At 45.7% G+C, this 25569-nt stretch overlaps 1 protein-coding gene across 1 annotated transcript in view; it reads right to left on the minus strand.

Annotated features, from left to right (window-relative positions):
* The window catches only part of SOS1 (SOS Ras/Rac guanine nucleotide exchange factor 1), a 2649334-nt gene that overhangs the window by 356776 nt on the left and 2266989 nt on the right, over positions 1-25569 (minus strand). Inside the window, exon 19 of the mRNA XM_069606702.1 lies at positions 24940-25056. Within this exon, the coding sequence (XP_069462803.1) occupies positions 24940-25056 (117 nt within the window). The remainder of the gene's footprint in view (positions 1-24939; positions 25057-25569) is intronic.

Raw genomic sequence — 25569 nt, forward strand, 5'->3', positions numbered from 1 at the left:
CTTTGTACCAGGTCGATAGGTAATTATGACGTCAAACTCGGCAAAGAATAATGCCCAACGGAGTTGTCTAGAGGATTGGGCTTTTGCGGTTTTCAAATAATGCAGGTTTCGGTGATCCGTAATCACAGTAACGGTGTGTCGGGCCCCCAGCAGATAATGCCGCCAAGCCTTAAAGGCAGACTTGATAGCCAGAAGTTCCTTGTCAGTAATCGTGTAATTGATTTCAGGAGGCGAGAATTTGCGGGACCAAAATGCCACGGGATGCAACTGATTGGTTACCGGGTCCTTTTGTGATAGAACTGCCCCCATGGCAAGGCTTGAAGCATCAGTTTCCACGATGTAGGGGAGTTCGGGGCGAGGGTGTTTTAAGATTGGTGCAGAGATAAATTTAGTCTTCAAATCCTGGAAAGCTTGTTCCGCCTCGGTAGACCATTCAAAACGTTTGTTTTTCTTTAACAAGGCAGTGATGGACTGGACTATTCGAGAGAATTCGGGGATAAACCTGCGGTAAAAGTTAGCGAAGCCTAACATGCTTTGCACACCTTTTACGGAGGATGGTGATGGCCATTTGAGAACTGCATCGACCTTCTTTGAATCCATACGCACTCCGCCAGGTGATAATATGAATCCCAAGAATTCAACTTCAGTCACGTTGAAAACACATTTTTCCAACTTAGCGAAATGTTTGTGTTGACGCAATCTTTCGAGGACCATTTTCACGTGTTTACGATGTTCAGATTCCGATGAAGAATAAACGAGGATGTCGTCAATGTAAACAACAACACACACATCTATGAGCTCTTTGAGGACATCGTTCATAAAATATTGAAAGGCGGCCGGGGCATTGCAAAGTCCGAAGGGCATGACCTGATATTCAAATAGCCCATACGTGGTGCGGAAGGCCGTCTTCCATTCATCGCCCTCTTTTACTCGTACCAAGTGGTAAGCTCCTCTAAGATCCAGCTTTGTATATATGCATGCTTTTCTGACTTGGTCCAGGAGTTCAGGGATCAAAGGTAACGGATATCTATTCTTAACGGTGATCTGGTTCAGGGAGCGATAATCTATACAAGTTCTAAGGTCTCCTTCCTTTTTTGGAACGAAGAACAAAGCTGAAGAAGCAGGGGACTTGGAAGGACGAATAAACCCATTTGCCAGGTATTGATCCAGGTATTGTCTAAGGTGAAGGTTCTCAGGCTCGGTGAGGGCATAAATTCTACTACAAGGAGGAGTAGATCCAGGTATCAGGTCTATCTGGCAGTCATAAGACCTATGAGGAGGTAGAGAGTTAGCCTGATCCTTCCGGAAAACATCTTGGTATTCTAGGTATTCGGGAGGTAACTGGGGAGTCTCTGAAGAAATTGCTGCCAGTGCAACACCAGGTGGAGGGTGACAAGTAGACACACATTCTGGAAACTGGACCGTTCTTGCTCGCCAATCGATCAGAGGATTGTGTTTCTCTAACCAAGGTATTCCTAGAATAATCTGAAACTGAGGGGCCTTGATCACATCGAACACGATCTTCTCATGGTGTCCATCTTGACTTACGCGCGTCACCTCTTGAGTGGTATGCGTTACTGGCCCGGAGGCTATCTCCGTACCATCCACCGTAGTAATGACGTCCTTTACAGCCTTGGGACAAAGAGTTAGATTCATCCTCAAAACCATTTCATGATCCACATAATTGCCGATGGCACCGCTGTCGACGTAAGCTTCAATTGCATGTAATCGATCCGGATTATCAGGGCTAATGAGGACCATAGGTATCACGAAATGCAAGGTCACGGAACTGGTTTTCACGCTCGGCAAGAGGACCTCTATTCTTGTCGGGCGAGGTCGTTTCCCTGCTCAGAGTTTGTAACTTTGGTAACTGCAGCTCCTACTGCCTTCTTGGCAGGTTTCACCGGACAGTCTCGAAGAAAGTGCCCTGAGTTTCCGCAATAGAGGCATAATTGCAACTGTTTTCTCCTTTCCCGCTCCTTTTGTGTTAGAGGACCTTTCAGACCCCCTATTTGCATGGGTTCCCCAGAGTCTACTCCTTTGGAAGGAGTTGGCGGTTTGGAAAATACTCGAGCATCAAACTTGGAACGATCGGCCTTCCTGTTCTGCAGTCTGTGATCTATTTGAACGACTAAGTCTATATAGTCCGAACAATCTTGTGGGGGATTCACTACTTGGGCTAACACATCTTTGAGCTCTCCACGTAGACCTCTATAAAACAGCGTAATCCTTTTGTCCTCAGGCCATTGAGTTTCCACTATCAGTCTGTTGAAAGACGCAATATAAGCCAAAAGGTCTTGATTACCTTGTCGCAACGAAAGAAGCTCATTGTCCAAGGCCTGCCCCTGTGAATGTCTTGCAAACAGTTTTTCCATACTGAGCTGAAAAGCTTGAAAATCATGGAGGACCGGATCATCTTGATTTACTAGAGGGATCGACCAGTCTGCCGCATTGCCACTAAGGTACGAAAGCACAAAAGCTACTTTAGCTTGATCAGTTGGAAAGGCTGCTGGCCGGCATAAGAAATGCAACCGGCACTGATTGATAAATACTGCAAACCTCTTTGGGTCACCAGAAAATCGTTCGGGCGGAGCCAGAGGTACATTCCCAGGTAGGTTGATCTGCACTGGATTCATAGAGGATGTAGAAGGAAGATTTCCCCCAGATGCGGGTAACGGGGTCTGTCCGGCTTGTGACTGTAGCAATTGTCTAGCGAGATCATCTGTTCGCTCCTTGGAAATAATCAGTTCCCTTCTTAGAGCGTTCGTTTCCTGACGGGCTGCATGCACTTCTGCCCTTAGTTCCCCAAGTAACTGGGCTAGCTGGTCGGTATCCGAGGTTTCCATAGCGCCTGGACGGGAGTTTTGTGGTTGGCTTTGCGTTCTGTAACGCTCACCTGATTCCCGTAGAGGCGCCGGTCTTGACTGGGCGTATACCGTATCTTCAAAGGTGATGTGTAACACACGGCTGGCTCTTTGGGCTGGACCTCTGTGCACTGTATGTCTGACTCGAGGGGTAAGATGTCTGCAGATAGAAAATATGGGATTAAGGAACTGGGTTATTGAATGTCTCTCTCTTCTTCCCTTTCTCTTCTCCTGTAGAACCCCAAAGGTTAACGCTCTCACCTTAGGTAAGTGAACGCCGTGCTCTCCATCTGCCTCGGGGCAGGGTGCTGTAACCAGTTTCTTCACTGGATAAGGGGAGCAGGCCTCTTGACTTCAGAGGACTGCTGTCCGTCGTTTACTGCACGAACGGTAAGTTTCGAGTAATTCTGATGTCTTTAAAGTCTTTAGTAATGATGTTTCTTGTTTTGCAGGGTTCCGGCGATGGCGGATGACGGGCTGAAGTGAGTTGAAGATGGAGCCCGTGTGATGAATAGAAGCGCCTGGAAGCACGTAAGTAAGCGCTTGTTGCCTGCTTCACGATGCGCTCTAACTGTCTTTTTATTTTGCAGGTACAAGTTCGGAGCGGCTGCAGGGTGCCGGAATACCCACTGGGTTAGATGTGGAAAGGAGTAATGGCACGTGAGTATTAAAGTTCCCCAATGTCTTTAAACGCACCTTCTTTTGTCTTTCAGATGCGGGATGCAGCGCCGAAGGCATCCGGAGCGTGCAAAGAGTTGGTAAGCTTTTGTCTTTCAGATGCCGGAATGCAGTGTGAAGACCTCCGGAGCGCACGAAGAGTAGGTAAGCCTTTGTCTTTCAGATGCCGGAATGCAGCGCGAGGCGTTGGTGACAGCCGATGGACCAGGTAAGTGAAGAGCTGTCACTGAAGACCGTAATGCTAACCTGTTCTTTCTTGTCTTTATAGGTGTTGCTGAAGACTGGATTCAGGATGGTAAGCCTTTTTCCTTAGGCCCAGGATCAGATGCAGAAGACACGATGAGCGTTCTGCTGCAGAGGATGCAGAATAACGCAAAGCAAGATTCATCCATCGGGTGTGGTTTAAATAGCCTCCTGTAGTGCTTAGGTCTCTCCTTCCACAGCCACGCCTAGGTAAGAAAAGAGTTCCTGCTTTCCAGAAGAGTTCCAGTGTTCTGAATCTAGGGAGTGGCTCCTGCCCCACCCAACAGGAAAAGTAGTTCCAAACAGAAGAGGATCAGAGGCTCAACTGGCAGGCAAGTAAGCAGCATGTTCTGCTGCAGGTAAGTCCACCTAAGCATTATGAGCCCGGCGCTTCCAGCGCTGGGACTGGGCATATTTATGAGCCTGGTGCCACTGGCGCCATGACTGGGTCCAAAAGGTCCCAATTGGGACTGGTTGGCACTCGGAACCTGGGTTATGGATCTGCTTCCAAGGGAGTTGGGAAAACCCTGACCTTTTGGAAGCAGAGATCATGACAATAAGTTTGTAGAGGGTACAAAGGAAAGATGTAGCACAGTTTGGATGTTGGACCCCATTAGTGGTAACATCCTTAAATCTATCACCAACAGGCCCTACATTAGATGATTAATCACCCCCTGGGGCTCCAAAGCTGCATAGATGACACACACAGGTTGTGGATCTCTGCCGGGATTGTGCAAACTCTATCTCTTGAATGGTCTGGGTCTCTCAGTGCTTCCAAAAGAGGAAGATCATGTGCCACGATGGAGGTCTTCTTTACGGCTTTCCTCTTTTTTGGCTGTGAACATACAGAGGGCAATTGGAGAGGATGGTCAAGACCCTTCCATTTCCCTTGCTTTGGAAGACAAATATAGTGGCTGTGCTGGTGATAAAGAGGGAGGAGAGAGTAAATATGGAGCTTGAGAGATTAAAAAATGTTGAGCTGTGATTGTTTTAGACATGGTTAAGCCCAATTATCTGTGTTGTTTTGTTGATAATATTGTTTGAATTATTAATGGTACCTCTTGGTCTCTGGCCTTCACTGGAACATGGTATATTAGCTATGAAGATGGATTATAAACTATTGAATTTGTTGAGGAATTAACCCCCAATGGTGGGAGGATCAGACCCATTGGGAGAGACACTGCCTTCTGTTCTAAATCCCCCAATAATATTTCTATCTCCAGAATCAAGGAATTAGCTTCCTGAATGAGTGCATCATTGTGGTGTATCTTCTCGCGGACGCAGGTGGAGATCGTTTCAAGGGTGACTTTCTCCCTCCCTCCACCCCCCTGGCTTGAAGGAGCCCTCAACAGAAAGAGAATGTAAAAGTGTGTTTAAAATCTAGAATGTTCATAAGGCCAGAGTGACCCAGTATCTCAGGCTCAAAATGTGGCACAGAATATGGCGGGTCAAGTTTTGAGAGTGCTACTTTGTGTTGTCTGTTAACGGATTTTCCTACAATAATAAATCATAGATGGTTCCTGTAATAGGGGCTCCCCCTTCAGCATTCACCAACTGTTGGAGTCGCGGAGGGAGACTGACAGAGACTGCCTTGCATGCCACCCTTGCATGCCACCCTTCCGTGTCTTGGAAGAGCCTTTGTAGGAAGTCTGGGCTTGCTGGTCCTTCAGGTTCCTCTATGTGACAGACGTCCTCCCTCATTGCCAGAGACTGCTCTTGTGTACCACCTTCACGCAATGTAATAATCAAATATGCAAGAAAAAGAACTGCAGCAATGCCCCCCCCCCCTGCATTCAACTGATGCAAATAGATTTGTCCAGTGAACTTCTCCACACAGTACCTGTGCTATTTACTTCTCCTAAATCAGGAAGCAGAGCAAAAAATATCATTGTTCAACACACGCCACCAGACTGCTGCAATTGCACTTGTCCTGCGCACTTCAGTCTTTAGAATGGATGGACACTATTGCAAAAGATGTATTACTAACTGCTCTATATGTACTTCCTAGTCTAAAGGTTGACACTCTTTCACTTTTATCTGTTTTCAGTAAAGTTCAGTATACTTGTTTGTCCCATTAGGAATGTATGTTCAGTGTGTAGTCCCCTCCGTGAGAGCGGACTTCCAGTTTCCTGATGTGCACGATACCGACAGATGTTCCAGTGCATATTACAGTAATAAGCGAAGCATAAGAGGACCATGAGCTCCCAAGGTAAGTACTAGGAAATCTTTTTGCTTCAGAGGACGTACTTGTCTTGAGGCAGATAAGTTGAGGTACTGCACTGGAAGGCACTCACAGCCTATTAGCTTGCATGGGTGCTTGAATGTACGAACAAAAGGTTGGCAAGCACTCATGGGATCACAAGCTGTGGTTAGGTCTGCAGAACTAGATCGAAAATCTCATGTTCCTAGCACACACTTTCTTTCTGTTCTTTTTGACATAGGAAATTGAGCGCTACCTCAGAATATTGAGTTTTGGGGCGTGGGGGGAATGTGATACTCGCCTAACAACAAGCAGGTTAGTTTAATTCTGAATGTATACACTGGATATTGCCTTATGAATAATGAAATCATTTTAGGTTTTTCCCCACCAGTTTGTACTGCTACTTGTCCCAAACAGTTCATATGAAAAGCCTTCAGGATGTTCCTTCAAGTTGCTGTAAGTCCAAAAGCTATTCTCTAGCTTTAGAAAAAAGGTCTGGTTGCTGGCCGAGTACCTGATTGTTTTCTAGAACACTTTCACCCAGGTTCTATACGAACTAGTTAACTTAGTGGGACCCAATCAACACTTGTCTTCTTTCAACTGGGATAGCCTCAGACTAATTTTACAAGTTCAGGAAAAATGAAAGCTTTTCTACTAGTAGAAAGATTTGGAATTCAGGGTTAATTCACACTCTCACAACATACTCTAACCGCATTTAAACAGGCCTACCAAACCTCCTGAAAGAGAAGCAGGCTACAGCTTATAAGTGACCACTGCCTGAGCCTTTCGGTAGCTAGAAGACCTGACAGTTATGCACAGTTCTTTACAAATGTAGCATCCCATTTCTCCAGAAAGGAGTCTAACCATCATTACCAAATTGGGGGGAAGAGGGAGCTGGGGACAGAAGAGGTAAAGGCCAGGTAAGGTGGAACAGGGCATCAAGTTGTGTTTTTGCGGACATCAAAGTAGATGCTCTCTCAGAGAGGCGGAATTGTTACTATGTCTGGATACAGCACATTTTGAGTCTGGCTAGAGGAATTGACAGTATGCACATAGCCAGTAGACCCAGAAGATGCTGAAACAACAAAGCTACAGTACAGTCTTGGCCCAGGAAATAGTTGACTGTGCGCAAGATGTTACTACTCTCTCATGCGTGTAGAACACCTGAAGGATGTCCCATTGAAGCAGAGGAATGTCAGCAACTGGGCAGGCTAACGTTTTGCAGGTTGATCGAAAACACAAGATTGAACATGGTGTCTTTCAGGGCTTGTAAAGTATGAGAGACTGCCACTGGAGATCAGGTGTAGAGCAGCCAATGGTCCGGATATGGATAAACTTACCCACCTCTGGCCCTCAGTGAGCCCACCAATGTGTTCATGATCTTGGTGAAGACCTGCTGGACCAAAATGAGACAGAAGGGAAGCACTCTTTATTGAGGTTGCTTTCCCATCACTGAAATTCTCATACATTTGCAACAAGACTCCCCAATCAATAAATGTAGGTATGCATCCTTCAGGTCCAAGGCACAAAGCCAGTCCCGAGCACAGAGCTACTCCACAACCAGGGTTGGTGTTACTATTTTAGGGGTAAAAGTTGGGAAAGGAAATGTCAAGCACTGTCATTTTCTGAACTGCAAACATACGAGAACAGGAGCCACTTACTTTGTCCAGGGACGGACCCACCTCCACAGCCCTTGCATGGAGCTGTTGCACTACTTCCAGAAGCAGTGCTTGTGAACCAGGAGGAGATGGGCGAGGGGGCAGCAGTCAAAGCCCTTTGAAATCACTGAAAGAAGCTAGCGGTCTGAAGAACAGTGACACCAAGTCTCCAGATGCAGAGCAACTCTGGCTCTGTTGGGGCAGCTGCAGACCTGTAGGCAAGCATCATGGTTTCTTATTTTCGGTAACTGAGGAGAAAGGTGGTGAATGAAAACCCTATGAGGCTAGTTTGTATGTTTACAACTGTGCGTGCTTTGTGATCTAGACGGTTGCCTAGCCCTCCGTTCCGAATAGTCCCGAAAGCCTCCAAAGGTCCTGAGCCACGAGTCGAGCCAGACTTAGCTGTGGGAGAAGGACTTACCACCAGGCTTGGAGGTATCCAGTGACTTTACTGAATAGAAAACAGAGAATGTATTTAATAACCACTAAAAAATATAGAGAAAATACTGAATTAAAAGAAATATATATGTGGGGGTGAGGTAATGGGTTAAAACGGGTGGGGTTATAAACATGGGGAAACGGGGGCTTGGGCCTACCCAAAAGAAAAGAAAAAAAGAATTGGATATTTTTTCAGTATTCATGTTTCCTTAAGATTTCATTCGCTATTTTTTCATTTGTTAAAATGACATAAATCTGGCTGGAAAGCACAACCAGAGAATTAGCCATCTGCAAGCAGGTTTTCTTTTTGTTCAGCGCATCATCTGTCAAAGAATGAAACAACGTAGAGCTCTCAAAAGGTAAATATATAATTCTGTCCTGCACATTGGGCGTAAATTTGGTTTAATGCATCCAGGCTGATCTTCTAATATACACCCCATACAGATGCCTCTACTAGCAATGTTGATGTGGTGTACAATGGACACCAATGTGTCATTAGCCAGCAGCCTACCCTATGATAACCCAGCTTTAAATGCTGCTTTCCTTCCTACCGAAGTATTCGTCTGCAATCTCAACATTTTTCGTTGGCTGCCACTAGACTTCTAAGGTCCAATGCCACATTTGAATAAACGTTATGTCCAAAAGCTTCCAGGAGTTTGTACACCGTGCTCAGCATCAACGTCGAATGAGGCTGCTGCCATCACTGAGGACTATGGTTGTTGATGGGAAGATGGGTAAGGGCCTTCAGTGCCTGACTGGCAGTGCTTCAATAGTGTAGCTCGTTGGGTGGCCATAGCGAGGTTTCAACCATAATTTTGACACTACTGAAGAATGTCTTCCTGCAGGAATACCTGACTGTAGAGCTGACGAAAGGACCCGGATTTCCACCAACACTCCACACTTGGGCTAATCTTGTTGGGGAGTGCCCAAGAACTCGACCAGGAGTGCTAGCCTACCATGAAAGCCTTTACCAGAAGACAGGAAATCACTCTCTTCCTCTTCAATGTACTAGACACTCTAAATATCTTGTGGTTTATCCAGCAGTGTGGAGGTGTGAGGGATGTTGCCCTGATGCAGTAGTTGTCTGGGGAATTTGGTGGCGTGAAACCTTCATAAGGAACTGTCACAAAGGGACTCACCAGAAGAGGTTGTAGTGGAGCCTGCAGAGGTGGTGATGTAAGAAGCTATGTCATCAGTGGAAGAGGCACTAGGGTAAGAAGCTGTGGGTCCGAGGCCCCAGAGTGGGCTGAAGTAGCAAGCTGCAGCTGTTTTTCAGCATTACTTCTTCTATGAATCCCTTCAGAACGTTGGACATCTGAGGGGATTATACCAATCACATGAAGCAAAGGACCATTTCTCACAAACTGACAAGGTCACCTGTCTCGGCACCTGAGCGGAAGACAAAGAGGGGTCCACCCAGCTGTCTCCAGGACCCATGCAGTGCATGACCTGAGTGGATCCCATCTGTGGCAGGTCAGACGCAGGAGATGGGCAACTGCACAATGTTAAAGACTCTCACATTTAGTAAAAGAAAATGACTCACCTAGACCTACTGCTAAGGTGGAGATTCCCCAATCTACAAAAAAAACATAGGATTCCTCGGCCAGACGTCTTATATAAATCAACCTTTACCTCCGTCCAAACCTGTGCTACCCTACTGGCTGTTCCTACCACTAACAAAGGAAACTAGCGATTTAGCCTAGAAAAGTGTTCTTACTGCCGTTTCTTGGGTTGTGTTGGTTGGTGCATGACCCCTTCCCCAAAAGTCTCTTGAATCCTCTTCTCTTGGGTTTTCCCAGGCCCTTCGCCTGCTCGTACAGCCCAAAGACAAAGTTCAACTGTCACTTTGTAGCTCTCTTGGTTTCCAGACCGGTCTAGTTGCACAGTTCACAACAAAGTTCCTTGATTTTCTACACAGAATGGGACTACTGACCTCTCCTCACACCGCCTTGTTCAAGGTAAGAAGTTGGTTCCTTAAGTGTATAATTTGACTCTGCAAATTCCTACATTCAGGTTCAGCCCCTCAGGGTGATCCTAGTGCTCTCTGGTAACACATCCTGGGCAAGTGTGTTCTGGTTCACCCCCCTCCTGTATTTGCATTTCTCTCCAGATTCTTATAGCCACCCCATGGGGCCTTCGATACTATATCTGGTTTCTCGTTACTCTTACTCCTTTCTGGAGAGTTGTAGAGTTCAACTGTTCTCTCCTCATTGTGACTCGCTTACCTGTGGTGTTCTTCTGCAGGGAAGGCGGTTACTCCAGACACGTGGGAACAGTGCTTCTTGGGTCGTCGGTTCCCTGGAGGCACTCCTTCGTGTGGGCACACCGGTATGCTACATCGGTGTCAGTTCAGTCTCTCGGTGTTGGAGACCTCAGTGTATCACCCCTCCTGGACTCTGTGGTGTTATGTGGCTCTCTGCCCACCACGTATGGGACGTGGTGCCGCTTACAAGATGTGAGACTTTGCGCCGTAGTGCAGGCTACATCAGAGCGTGACGTTGCTCGGGCTGGTTCGCTTCGCAGCTGTTCCTCCCCTCCAGGTAAGGGACTTTGCCCTTTTATATCTGTCTCTGTAACAAGTAACTCCATTGGTCCTGGATTTCAGTCACCATGGACATGGAAAGTTCAGCAACCAAATAAGGCACCTTTAAAAGGCCCTGTACATGGATACTGTGATTAGCCCCCATATATCCAATAAAGGCTTGCGACTGATGTGAAGGGAGATCTTACAGAATTTTCAACAGGGGGTTTCTTGTCGCCTAAAGAGGCTGGGGAATTACCCCTAGTGAGGTTTAACATGCCCTGTCCCTTAGGGAGTATTTTGCATATCAGGCTCACTTCCCTAGTCCCAAAGGGGGTACATCCCCTTTGGGGAGATGGTACGAACTCCGTCGATTTGTCACAAAGACAACTGATAGAAGTGATTTTAAGAAGCACTCCATGGCGTATCGGCAGGTGAACGTTCGGCTTCTAGGGGAGAATCCATGCTGCCATTATTGTACAAGAACGGCCCAAGTAGCTATTCATATTGGCCGCAATCTCTGACGGTCAGGATGCGCATGATGATTGTGTAACTGTTACAAAGCCATACTGAATGCTTCTTACCTGGCTAGTCATCATTTTGTCACAAGTAGGCTGGGGTGCAAATTAAAGAGCTAGCAGGAAAACTCAGAATGGCACAGAGACCTTTGTAAGAAAGTTGTTTGGGACTGGCACTGTGCCTTACACGCTTGGAGACATTAGGTTGAGCCCTGGGAGGATTGGAGTGCACAGACAGATCGAGGTCTGGTAGTCTCACACAAGGCACAACCCTCAGTTGTAGAACCACTAAAAGAGCTCAAGAGCCCCTCAGGTCTTGGTCGGGTACTAAAGCCAAAAGCCACATGGAATTGGTCCCAAATTCAGTGTCAGATGGCCCCTCTGCGCAAGCAATGGAAGCAACATGATGGGCCTTAGAACAGGCCTCGTTCTTAGGATCAGGACTCCTCCTCCCAACAGACCTACTTAGGAAGGAATCCCCATGCTGCAATGCCATAACTAATAAATTGAGACCTATCTTCTCAGTCTTCGACTTCTTGCTGGAAAAGGATTTGAGGTGATCTGGCTGAGATATGGAAACAAATCTCGCTCCATCAGGATAGCCTGTTTTTAAGCGCTCACATTGTTTTAAGTATTACAGGGGTGATCAGGGTCTAGACCCTCAAACAGAGGGCATGAGGATCTGATGCCCAAAAAGACCCCTTGAGGGAGAGACACTTCAAGAACCGGAGAGAGACTCACATGAGCCAAGGGGAATGGGGCACTGGTGGCCAGGGAGTTTAAAGTAACAAAAAGAGAAAAGCAAAAAACATGCACTACGGTACAAGTGTGTTCTCCCGTCAGTGCAAAAAAAGAGGACTAACATGTGGGAGCAGAGGGCAGGGCTAGATGAGCATGTCAATGTCAGTGGCCGTGCCGGCAAGCACATTTACATTTAAAAGGGTCTCGCTCTATTTGCGATGCAAATGGCTTGGATCCAGTTCAATGGTACAACAATAGTACAATGTGACTATAGAGCATTGCAGAGTGCAGAAATTAATGCACCAGTTAATCTAAGATTCTGGGAGTAGAAATACAAAGGGTGTCAATTAATGCAACAATGAATTCAGGAAGCATAATTAAAGTGGTGAGATAACTGATCTAGGGCAGCAATTAATGCAACAATTCATCTAGGGAGCACAGAAACAGTGGGGCAACTATTGAATCATGATGGCAATTAATGTAAAGGTTATCTAGTGCTACATTTACAGCACCATATATTAAAGAGTAACTACGTATGCAACAGCTAAAGCAGGAAGCAGATATAGTGAGCAATAAACAAATCTGCAGCACTGACTATATTATAGTGGTAGGCAAAACTAATCTAGGAGAACAAGGAGCAAAATTAATTTTGGTAAACAGCAAAGAATGCAAATATGCCAGCAATTAATATGATTACGCAAACAATGTAGAATGTCAAGAAGCACCCAACTAATCTACAAAAACAATTCAGAGAGACAAACAATCATTCAAGGGCTATGAGCCAAAAACAATGGAGTAAATAATCTAGGATGCAAGTAAAGCAATATATTGTGGTGCAGATAATTTAATCTGGAAAACCAAGCCAAACCCGGTGAACCCGAGGACTGGAATGTGTACAAGTGAATGACCAGTTCACCAGAAGGAGAACATTGCAGTTCGGTTCAGGATGGGCTAGGGCAGCTTGGAAGCACGACAGTCATAGAAAAACTGAAAATAAAATCACAGGCGAGTTGGGATTAGTTTTAGGGAGCATGCGCTGCATCCTTACAATTGACACATCTCGGACCCCTAAATTAGTACTTCTGGCTCAATTTACTAACTTGCCCAAGGCATCTGAAATTCTCCTGAATGCGGCATTGGTGTTGGCCAAGAGGAAGATTGCATCATGCTGGATGCAAGAGGCTTCCTCGCCTCAATGCTATGGCGATTGGATTTAAGATTTAGCCATAAAAGAACAAGTCGCTGACATGCCCAATCCCCAAGCCGAGACCAGGGAATGCATGAGGTTAATATAAATTGTTCTTTTTGGAAAATGTATATGATGGGAGAGTCTGAGAAAAAGCTCAGACTGCAAGAAATATATGGATGGAAACCAGCTCCTATTCTGGAGGGATGGAGACAGGGCAACCTTGTGTGAAGGTTAAGAACTATGCTGCTGCTGCTGCTAGACCGATGACCCACGCCCATGTAATTATGCAACTATCATACCAGTGCAATGTTATATGTATTTAGACTCCCATCCTGCTGTGGAAAGTAGACAGGCATCCAGGAGCTTGTATGGCGACCGTGAAGCCAATATCATGTAATGTTTAGTCTTTGATGAGACTTTTTTTTCACAACTATGCAATTGTAAACTGATCTTGTAGATGGGAGGTGGGATGTGTGACAAATTGACTTCTACCCTGCAGGAATCCAAGGATTGGTAGAGGCAAACCCACCTACTCAGCCCACACACTTCTACAAACCAAGAGCTAACCCAATCGCATGAGTACATGAACGTTGTATCTTTAAAAGTTGGCAAGAGTGAACCTGGCAGAGGGATGCTAACAGAAAAGGGTGAGGCCTGACGTCCCTATGAGCAGTGTGTTAACCGAAAGTAAACCCGACCAAAGGGTGTCCACAGTGAACTGTTTGTAAAAGTTGCCGAGAGTGAACCGGCAGCGGGAAGCCACCAGAAAGGGGTGCAGCCTGAAGAATTGTTTGAAAAGAATAAGATTTGTGAAAGAAAGAAAAGTCACAGTAAACCCGAAAGAGGAAGGCTGGCGTCTGAAAGGGGTCCGAGCCCGAAAGAGGGAGATCCAGGGGTGGAAAGTTATGACCGAAAGTTCATTGTAAAAGGAACTGTTTAGTTAATTTGTTGAAAACGATTTGTGAAGGGTCAACGCCCGGAAGCGGGGGACCCAGAGGTGAAGCCATCACCCAAAGTACATGTGAAGCGGAACTTTGTGTGTGTTTGTTGGATACATCAGGCCTCAAAGGCAAGAGACTTAATTGAAAAGAGACTTAACCATCGAAGAACCTGATAGCTGATACAGAACTGTCGGCTCATGCTGGGAAAGCTCGAGTGTATGCTGTACTCAGAAGTCCCAACTTATCTTGTGCTAAAAACGTGGAGAAGGCGAACCCCTGACAATCACATCCTGACTTATTATTTGTAAACACTTCTTTCTTTATTGAAACCTTACCCCACACTCTCTGTAATTAGTTGTAAGGAATTGGCAATAGTTTTTTTAGTATAGGCCTTTTTATTTTGACACAACACCACAAGGACTGCCTTATTTTAGCATTTGATGGTCGAAGCTTGCTCCCATCTTAGATTTAGGTTAGGCGTTTTTCTACCCTGCATTTATAGTTCAATAAACACCCTTGAACTGTAATCACTTGTGTATGTCTTTACTGTTGCCCCCATGAGTTCCTTACATACCGCCATCGCATTTTGAGGTCATGTGAGCCTCTCAAGAGGGATGGGAATGTGAAACAGTAGCAACCCAAACAGCAAAGTAGGACAGTCCAAAAAAAAGGAATGGCCAATAAAGGTTCTATAAAATATGTGCTTTAATTCAACCCAACATATTCATTAATAACTAAATAGAACCCACCCCTGTAGAAAGAACACAGGATATACAAGATATCACTGTCCAGCACTCTGGGTAATGAGACCGGGGGAAGACAAGGAAATAAAAACCACAACGTTCAAGAAGGATAGGTTCCTGAGTTGCAAAAAGGGATCATTGTTATCTAGCCATTCTCCAGGGCCCAAAATGGAGCAGCAGGGGTGGGTAAAAGATGGTGCAGTTATCAGGCATCAATACCTTTATAGTATCTTGACAGTTCAACAATGGTGAACCAGGTTTCTTGGTGCTGTTCCGCGGTTTGATTCGGTGTAGCAGTTGTGGTAATCCAGTGGCAAGCAGGTGTCATGGTTATGTTATGTTGATTTATACTGTGCACCACTACCACCAAAGCGCGGTCTCCAAGGTGGGCGTCAAACCGAAGGAAGCGGCGGTTCGAAGCAAAACTCAAGCAATGCGGATCGTGGAGACCACCAGGTTCAGTGGTTGAGGATCAACAGTGGATGGGCTGGTGTCAGGATGTGCAAGGCGAGTAGGTTTCATGTGGTGCTGGGAAGACAGTTCGGGAAGAACACCAGGGTCGGTTTCGATCGTTGGCTTGATTGGCGATGAAAAGGCTTAAGGTTCAAACAGCAGTTCAAGTGGATATAGCTGCAGCGATGCTTCTTTGTTGGAGCCGGAGCAAAGATGTGCTTTAGCTGGCTCAATGAGTAAGCAAACTGATTTTGAACATGCGGGACAGCGATTTGAAGATGGGTGACTGCCAAAGGCAGCTCCTGGAGGGTTCCGTTGGTTTGAACAGGGTCAAATAAGTTTTCAGCAGTCGACAATTAAACTGCAGAAATCTTGGCTGTCTTGGATCTCAGGCACCGAGAGTCTCACTCCAGAGTGTAATGGGAAAGAAGTCCTTTTCTCAGGTTCCCAAATACAAAGTAGGCTGGCACACACCTCCAGTGGTCCTTCAGCATGATGGGGTCCTGGGCAGCAGTGTCTTCATCCAGCAGCAAATCACCCTGAGTGTGCCCAGGGGATGGTTTGGGGACAGAGTTTGCCTCTGCCTTGGACTGTCTTCGTCTCACAAATGTACGACTTTGGAAAGGACTGCTCTCACAGAGTCCAATGAATTCTTCTTCAAGGGTTGAAGCCCAGAGATAATTCATAGAAGCAGAGGAAGACCCCTTCATTGAAGGGCAAATGCCTACAGGTGATTGGACAAAAGCAAACTGCGTTAAGGGGCCAATTGCAGTTCTTGGAATAAGTGGACTTTGCCTTCTGACATCACACCCAAAGTTCTTTGTGTTAAAGGAAGTGGAAGGGACAAGACAGGAAGGAAGAGAGGCGAAGAGAGAAAACAAGATGGTGGGACCTTCCTCCAGGTGGTCTGAACTTCATCTGCCTACACAAACCTGTCCCCTTTCTTTTTCAATAGCTTCAAAGCACCTTTTGGCATGCAGCACCCTTGCTTGAAGAATGCACTTCTGTGAATGGTGTACCCTTTACTTCCTGTTCCCAGGCCAGCTTCCAGTGGAGTGGCTTTCTCTCTGGAGAGGGTTTTACTTATGTAGCGGGGGCATCACAACCCACCACACCCACACCCACACCCAGCATACAACCAAGATGACAGACGCCATTCACTGAAGCACGCACACACACACACACATTCCTGCACGAAGTTATGCAGACATTTAGGCAGCATTTCGCTTAGACACGAAGAAAATACTTGTGACTCACATAGTTAGGGGACTGACACACATATACCTGGACACAGCAAGATGCAAAAGAATACACATTAACTGCTTCCTGATGCCTAAATGCAACTAACATTAACAGCCATCTAAATAAAGATTGAAGCCCCAGCTGCATTGAAATGAATGGAAGACACTGGAGAGGCTCAAGAACACAGGGAGAGGCCTGACACACTGATTTCCCTGAAAAACACAGACCGGGCTGACAGTGCAGCTATTGTGCACAGCCTTGCCAAAGACATCAAGACAGAGAGAAAGATTTGAGTCAACAGAAAAGATAGGACACAGGCAAGAAACAGAAGCTGAAAATCCTCATAAATGTAAGCAGAGAAACTCAAGTTTACTGTCCCTATACACGTGTTCTGAACCTAGGAAAAAAGCACATTTATTTGAGCCATGCAGAGACCCTGTTCCCACCAAACTGAAGACAGAAGATACAAATGTAATATAGCATGACGTTGCAGGCTAGAATATCTTTGCTCATGGCCAGTGGAGTCAGAGAGTGGTAACCTTATTGGGAAAGGGCGGCACTCTGGGGCACTTCTCTTCTCCCCCAACCCTCATTGTGCACATGTGCTGGTAATTTCCCCAGGCTGAGAAAGCTCATACTGGCCAATCCTCGCCAGTCTCTAACTCTGCTCACAATTTGTTGCAGCAGGCACTCACACCACACCAGCATGAGATGATTTCACTTGCAACTTCTTGTAGGCGTCCCAGGCGGACCTACCCGATATGGTCGGACCAATTAGATCACCTATCCCATATAGAATCTATACCTATTCATACGGTTTACCCAATCCCGTTTCATCTGAAGGTTTGGAATATATCTTTTGTTTGTGATGTCACTGGGGCTTAAAAGGTCTGTTACTGTGAGGGAGAGCTTTGGAAATCATTCAATGTCTGCTTCTCAATCACTGTTGCAACAGCTTTTAATAAACTGAAAGATTTGTCACATTTCTGGACTCCTACATGTCTGATTGCGAGGGATTTTCTCTGGCCCAGTTCCACCTCCTTAACTTCACTTACACTCAAAAGGATCAACGAGAGGACTCCCCACCCTGGGGCTAGAGTCTTGCTGGGAACTGTCATGAAGGGGTTCTTACATGGTCATTATGGCGCAGGTGGAAAAGGATGCAAGTATACACATTGACACCTACATCCAAGATGGAGCTCAAGTGCTATGTCTGTGTTACCTTAGCAACAGTCTAGTGTTTCCCAAGATGGCGACCTACTCCCAACTAAGGCAGATGATATAACACATGGAACCCATAAAGCAGAGGACGTCGCTGAGCCCAGCGCGTCGCTTCTAACTTAACTGGTTGATCCTGCACGCTCCTTTCGATACCTGCTATGCCTCATTTCCCAGGTTTGAGTACTCTTGTATTTCCTTGTCCGTTTACCGTTTTACTTTACTTTATTGAATTTATATCGCGCACCACTGAACCGGAGGCTCAAGGGCGCCCAACAAAGAAAACAAAAACAGGCATACATGCTGCCTAATCCAAGGTAGAACAGATACCCACATCATGAACCAGTCAGAGAGCTGAGCAGTGATGCTGCCTTATCTAAACAGAAAGGTTTCAAGTCTTTTCCTAAACAAATCAGTGGACTTCTCTACCCTAATGTCTGGGGAATGGCATTCCATTCAGTGTGCTACCACAAATAACCCTCCTTTTTAACCTGGGTCAACCTATGGGCTGGAACCCTCAGTTGGTTGGTGTTGTTAGATCTTAGATTACATATACTTGATTTTTTTCTCCAGTACTTCACTTAAATAGAGAGGCGATGATCCTGTCATACACCTCTGTGTTATAAGAAGGAAAAAAACTAGGCTCCCCCTTGCCTCTGAAACATGATTCCTTCTTTTGAGATCCATGATAATTCTGACTGCGTTATTCTGTATAATTTAAAGCAGACCTATATCTGACTTATATCCGACCTATATCCGACTTAGCTAGGCCAACAAGCAAGCGACCCAGTAATCAAGTCTGGAACCAATTATAGTCCAAGCCAGTATCTCACGGTTTGGTCTTGAGATGAAGGGTCGAGCTTGTGTCAATTTGGTATAGTATGAAGCTCCGGTCCCTAGCTGACCGACCTGTGATTTCATGTTGAGGTTACAGTCAAAATAGACCACCAGAGTTTTCACCTTCTTTTTATATCGCACCCATCAATTTGGAACTGGCAATACTCAGTACCCATCTTGCGGGTTTATGCCTCAGTGCCTACCACCATAAATTCAGTTTTACCTGTGTTCAGGGCCAGCCCATTATTACTCATCAAACATTGGATCAGCCCATATATCCTACTGATGGTGTACTTGTCCTCTGCATGATTACCAGAAAGAGGGATGACGCACTGTGTATCATCAGCGTAGTTCGTAAAATCCATTTGTTTTTCCTCTAGGAGGTTGAGAAATGGAACAGTAAAGATGTTATAAAACAGATGGAGACAAGCAGGCCCCCCTGGGGCACATCATGTGTGAGCTTGACCGGTTTAATCTCCGCCAGGGCACTGCTGACTCTACTCCATCGATTGCTGAGGAATGACTCTACCCAACGGGCGGCAGACCCTGAGAACCCTGCCACATCCCGCAACCTGGAAATCAGTAGTGCATGGTCTACCAAGTCGAAGGCGGCGGAGAGGTTCAACAGCATTAATAGTGCTGTCTGCCTGTGGTCCATGACACAGAGAAGTCTGGACTTCAAATCCAGAAGGGCAGTCTCCATGCTGTGGTTTTCCCTGAATCCTGATTTCCATTTATTAAGAATCTTACTGTTCTTAAAATGTGTCATGACTTGTGTGTATGCTAAACGGTCTAGGAACTTTAGCAGAAAAGGCGAGTTGGAAATAGGTCTATAATTCAGGGGATTAAGAGGGCATAATCCTGGCTTCTTAAGCAGAGGCGAAATCTGAGTATTCTTAATGACCTCCGGAACAAAACTGTCACTAAATTATGCATTAAAGAACTTGCAGAGTGCAATTATTATAGGGCAACAGGTTTGTATAACCATAGCAGGGCAAACATCCCCCTTGCATGCAGTCGGCTTCAGGTAATGTCACCTTTATTCTGGGCTATTTCTTTCCCTTTTCTGCCTTTCTATGGTGCCGCTTTCTCACAATCTGCGGCTTTCCGTCTTTCTCTCCCGCCGCGTCTCATTAATTGCGGCTGTGCCTCGATATTGTGAGCATTCTCCTTATGGCACAGCAATGGTGCTTCCTTGCCTTTTCGCTGCTATGCAGCATTTCTAATTCCGACAAATGGTGAGCCTTTGATCTCGCTCTTCAGCTGCACCCTGTGCAGCCTTGCCTACATCGGAACTGGCAACCTCTTGGGTGGTGTGTATATAAGCCACAATTTCTTAACAAGTATTCACCTTGCTGTTATAAAGCGAACATTAACCACAGCCTCTAAGGAACATGGACCTCCTCAGCTACTATCACGCAGAGGAGAATAACTTGAGACTGTTGCAGAATCCTCAATTGGGTTTTATTCCCCACAGGGTTTCCCAAGGATTCCGCGAGACGTTTTCTACTCAGAGACTCGAGGGGTGCTTTGGAAGGTTTTCCACAACTTCTGGGTCTCTTTTTCGACTTCCAGGTCTGTAACATTGTTCATATTGAATAATTTGCTACCAGTCATCACAGGAACAGCACAGACAGCCAGGGTGGGGGAATACACATAACCTTTTCACAGCTGAGCTGGTCTGGCATGTGTGATCTCGAGTTGATGTGGCTAGGATAATTATGAGAGATATTGGCCACTGTGAGAAACCAGAAGGTGTCTCACCCACTAGTCCACGGGGATCGGTCATCCAGGTGGCCAGAACACAGCCATCACTTTTGAATCCAGTTCCTGGGGGTGGACCAGTGCGGGAGGATCACATGGGTGAGGGGTTTTTGGGAAGTGGGACACCGGATGGTGGGATGCAGTATCACCTTCCCTGTAACACCTTCACCCCATCCTACTAAGTGGGATATTTAGGAACTCTAACCCCCCCCCACCCTCTTTGCACACAAACACTCGCTCACGGACAGCCCGCTATGAGAGAAAACAGACTAACACCTGAGCCGTATACCTGACGTGTCCCAATACAATGGTCAGGCAAGGTCAGCCAATTACTGACCATCACCCACACCTGACTTCCATTACACTTCCCCACATGGATAAAAGGCGGAGCATGAGAGTACACTTTGAGCAAGCAAAACACACGAGTAAACAGCAGTTCCAAGATGGCAGTTTAACGAGAGAAGAAAGACGGCAAAACAGAAAAGAATCGTAAGGAGGGAAGTTCCCTTGACCTTTTTGACAAGGAACCTTTGCTTTCATGAGCCCTCAAAATTGGAAAGCGCAAGACCAGGAAACAGGCTGAAGAATCCTACATTGCGTGTCAGAGATACCCGGGGTCCGCACGCGTGATAATCAAAGCAGGGAGAAACGCCGGCCGCTGTGGTACTGTCCTTGGCTCCAAGAACAAAGCAGCGTCAATGAAATCAACACAGCCTGTAAGTTGGGGAAACCGATACAAGACCGGTCTGTGTTGAAGCCAAGATTGCAAGCAGCAACATTGTATGGCGAGCACTAGTACGAACATTGTTTGAAACACATATGATAAAAGACGCAAGTAAAGTTGGACTGCTGAGTGATTGAACTTTGAAACCAAGATTCAATACTTTTGAGAGAGTGGTCCGGCACCCCGTGTGTACGCAATCAAATGTCTCCATAAAGTATCCAGCTAAAAAGTCAAAGTGCTGTAGAGAATTGGGATTCAAAGTGGTCCTGTGACAGGTCAAGCTAAATCCCACACACAGTCAAAATTCTTCGATGTTGATACAGTAAAGAACATTTGTGGCATAGAAGATAAAGTTGGTCCGAACCCAGGAGAGGTAGATCAGTTGAAAGCCTTGTGTTACAGTGGGTCTGAGCCTGGCAGAGGGGGACACACAGTGAAGCGAAAATCGACCAAGAATTGGTACATTTGAAATCCTACGAAGAAAGGAACTTTGATGTTTGTAGTGTTTTATCAGGCCCTCTGAAAAAGAGACTTTGAATGGCTAAGAGACTTTGGCATAGAAGGCCATGATGTTGAAGTTTTGAACTGCACCCTCGTGCTAGAGAAGCCAGAGACTGTGCTAAGCTCGAGTGTGCCGCCTTGTCCCGTGCAGAAAACATGGGGAAGGGAAGCCAACGACTTCAATATCCTGACATGTCACACTTTTCTTTTGCATGACATTGTTGCCCACACTATTTGTATTTAGAAGGATTGGCAATAGGTTTATTAATATAGGCGCTTTTATTTTGACAAGACAACACTAGGACTGCGTTTTTATTCGATGGTCATAGCTTGCTCCCATCTTTAGATTTAGGATTAGATGGGAGTTTTTCAAACCCAAATGAAGTTCAGTAAACACCCTTGAACTGTGAACACTTGTGTCCGTTTTACTGTTTTATACCATGCCTTCCTTACACCACCACAACCCTCAAATTCAGGTATGGCGTACACTTACAGTTTAACGTGCCACTGTGACAACATTCCCATAGTTATGCAGTTTTTGGAACTGAGCTGCAAATCCTAGAAGAAGTTCCTGAGCTTGGCTGGCACTGCAGTTGTCAAGAGGGAACCTGTGACACCTGAATCTGCTCTGTGCAACTGGTGAGCAGGTGCTGCAGAACAGGTTACTGATTCAGCAGGGCACAGGTGTACATTATGCTTTTGGCTTGCTGCTCCTGAAAGGGGAATCTAATTTGCAGATGACCTTTTCTGAGATGGAACTACCGATATTATATTAATTAAAAATTAAAAATCCAAGGTTTCTGCACCCTTGCCAGATGTCAATTCCTCACAAGCTATTAGTGGAGTGGTGGAGGAGGGAGATGCCAAACCTGAAGAGTTGCTGAGTGTAGCAAGAAGCAGCCAAGTCCTGAGTGACAGTTTGTTTCTATCTGGCTTGCAGTGATGACACTTGGGAACAAGGTGCATGTTGTATCTAGAGGGGAGAGCAGAAGATCTATTAACTAGCACTACTGGGACACCAGTTCGGGACAATTTGCAGGAGGGAGGATGGCTTGATACAGCCGAAGGACAGGAGCAGCGACTCAAAAACGGACGATGGGGCACCCAACAGTCTCCTTTACGGAGAAGCCAGAGCCCAGTGAAAACCTGAGCCCTCACTCATCTACAGCATGCAGCTGAAAGAGAGCTCCTGGGTTGGCTGTGTTGTGGGGAAACAATGTTTCCCCTTGGTAACAGTAACCCAGTTGTGCATGGGCAGCCATGCAAGGCCGCAGCATTTTGCTTTCCCAGCCTTGCATGGCCCACTGGACATGCTATCTGGGGTCTGCACCCTCAATTGCACCTGTGAATTCGAAGGGCCTTCGGCGGCCAGTCCCTGCCGCTCAGCTCTGATTTCCAGGCAGCACAAACAAACTTTTGATTGACATCTCTCTCTGCTTCCTGTCAGGAGGAATGGCAAGCAGGGGAGCTTGTAGCCGGGCCCGACAAACTGGTAAATATTTTATTATATATGTGTATTTTTTAAAAGTGTGTTTTGTATGCAAGTGATTGTGTATATGTGTGAATGAGAGTGCAATGCTTGTAAATGTGCGAGTGAATGAATGCAGCCAACTACGGGAGTGAATGAATGGGGAATGTGTGAATGAATGCTGGTGAACAGGAGTGAATGATGTTTGCATGAGTGTATGAACGGGGGATGCAAGTACATTTTCTTTTTAATCAGAGTGAATGTTTAAATGCGTTCATGAGAGGGCCTGTATGGATGTGCAGCTGCTTGTGTGATCAATGGGTATGAATGTGTATCTACATGCACGATTTGGGGGAGTAAGGAGGCTGAAGATGTGTCAGGGATGATGGAGGCGCATTTGAACATGAAGGTTGGGTCCCCCTTACCTTACAATGTCTCCTCCCAGACATTAGTGAATTTGTATAATATTACATCCTCATAGAATATGTGTTTCATTACACTATAGCAGTACACATTTGGTCATTTTAATTATTTATTTATTTTTTTTGCTTGTTAGGCACTTATACAATAAGAAAATACTGTATCAAAGCGCCCACAGGGCAAGGCAGGGAGCAGGAATGGGAAATACATTGAAAAACATTAAAACACAATATTTAGGAGCAGCTGGAAGGAAAAGGAAAAGAGGACAAACCTGCTATGCCTTGTGAGTATTCAGAATGTGCAAGTGCAGCAAGGAAGAGGGCAGGGGGTACGTGCTTGGGAGTCTGAGCTCATGGGTGAGCCACAGATGAAGTGCTAGGAAAGTTGAGTGCTACACAAACTGGAGCCGCGAGGCGTGTAAGTGCGAGCACGGGAGGTCAGGGACCCGAGGATGCATAAGGGCCCAGGACACCAATCGCAGCAACTGTCGGATTAGCAGGGGAGAAAAGGGAAGGAGGAGGTAAAGAGGAGAGTATTAAGAAGCTTCCAGAATTTAAGAAGATACTGCTCAAGGCACAGAGGGAGGGGGATGTTCCATAGGAGGGAGCCAGCTGAGGAAAGGGAATGACCAGCTGCCCTCTGTTTAGCAAAACACTTTACACACAGAGTTGGAGCCAGAGGAGCGTTGTGATCTAGAAGGAGAGTATTTAGCAAGATAGAGTTGAAGATAGTGTGGTCCCCGGGCCCAGACCGCCTTGTGGATGATTCAGAGAGATTTGAATTTAATCTGTGCAGCAACCGGGAGCCACGGAAGACTTGTGCAGGAGAGATGCGCTCCCTGGGCTTAAGGCCAAGGATAGGTTTTGCTGCCCTATACAATGCATATTTGAATAGGAAGTATGTACGAGTGACAGAAGCTCCTGAGAAATTATGCTAAAATGAATGTGGCAAGGTGGGAAATAGCTGCAGTTTATAACAGGACAGGCAGCCAGGGGGCTGAAACACTACATGTCCACTGAAAAGTTATTAATTGCTCTGACAGCAGAGTGCAATTGTCGAGGAAACCCAACAAAAAAGGAAACCAGGTGCTAAGGACATTGGTGGAGACCGCAAGAGGGAGGTCACGGCCCAAGGCTGCAAACAAAGGCAGCCTGAAATGTGTGCGCTGCACACATTATACTCCTTTCATTTGGGACATTAATGTTTCTGTGTCATAAGACTGCCAACACAGGGCAGCAGCTTGAGGCTATCAGATACCAGAGGCCCACTTCAACTAGTGAATACATTTGGGGCAGCTTTGTACAAGGCAGTTTAAGGATGTGGCTGACAGAGAGAGGGCATCAAACCACACTGCTTGGGCAGCCACCTCCTTGACCTCCACTCCTTACGGGTGCAAAACAATCGGTAGGCTTCCCCCATTCAGTAACCATGCTTCTAAAAACTGTTGATGCAAACAAGCAAACTGTTTCAGTTGCATGAATCCTTATCAATATTCAACTATACTTTGCAAAGAGATCTTTAGAGATATGGTAAAAAAGAAAAAAGTTAATAAAATGTGCAATTTCACTGTGTACATACAAATCTTGGTAGTGTTTTTGCATTCCTAGGTTCGATTTCCAATGATTTTCTGAAAAGATAATCTTCAAAGTCTTTTTCAGTGTTGCCATTCACTGGATTCAAATTTTCAAAAAAACGCTGTAGGGAAAGAATTTCAAGATGTCAGCATGGCATTAATTCCCCCAAACGCATGCATTGCACAAATAAGTTGTTGCTAAAAAATAATGTGTCAACGGCAAAAAGACTGAATGAACATGTTACATCTACCTGTAATTCTTCATCTTGACTATTTCTCCAAAAAAGGAATTAGTCATACTTAAATCGAATTTGGTGGTGCTAGAAGGATTTCAGGTCCAGCTATAAGGATTATGGCCCATTAGAACCATACGCAACAACAGAATCAGTATAACCAAACTAGATGGTTTATTGCTCTGTAGCATTGGTTGGTCAGAAAGTCACTAAAGTGTAGGGTGAAAAATAGGCCTAGTGCAATACTGCTAGCACAAAAATTACAGGGATCAAACATTACAGGTAAGTAATGTATACACCAAACTAACTAACTTGTCCAGTTAATGTTTACTACATTTGTAATTTATATGCCTAATGGATGCTAATGCATCATAGACCACTGAACTCTAATGTCAAACCCTG

Source organism: Ambystoma mexicanum, chromosome 4p, assembly GCF_040938575.1.
Source record: "Ambystoma mexicanum isolate Mex_15411 chromosome 4p, UKY_AmexF1_1, whole genome shotgun sequence".
Lineage (NCBI taxonomy): Eukaryota > Metazoa > Chordata > Amphibia > Caudata > Ambystomatidae > Ambystoma > Ambystoma mexicanum.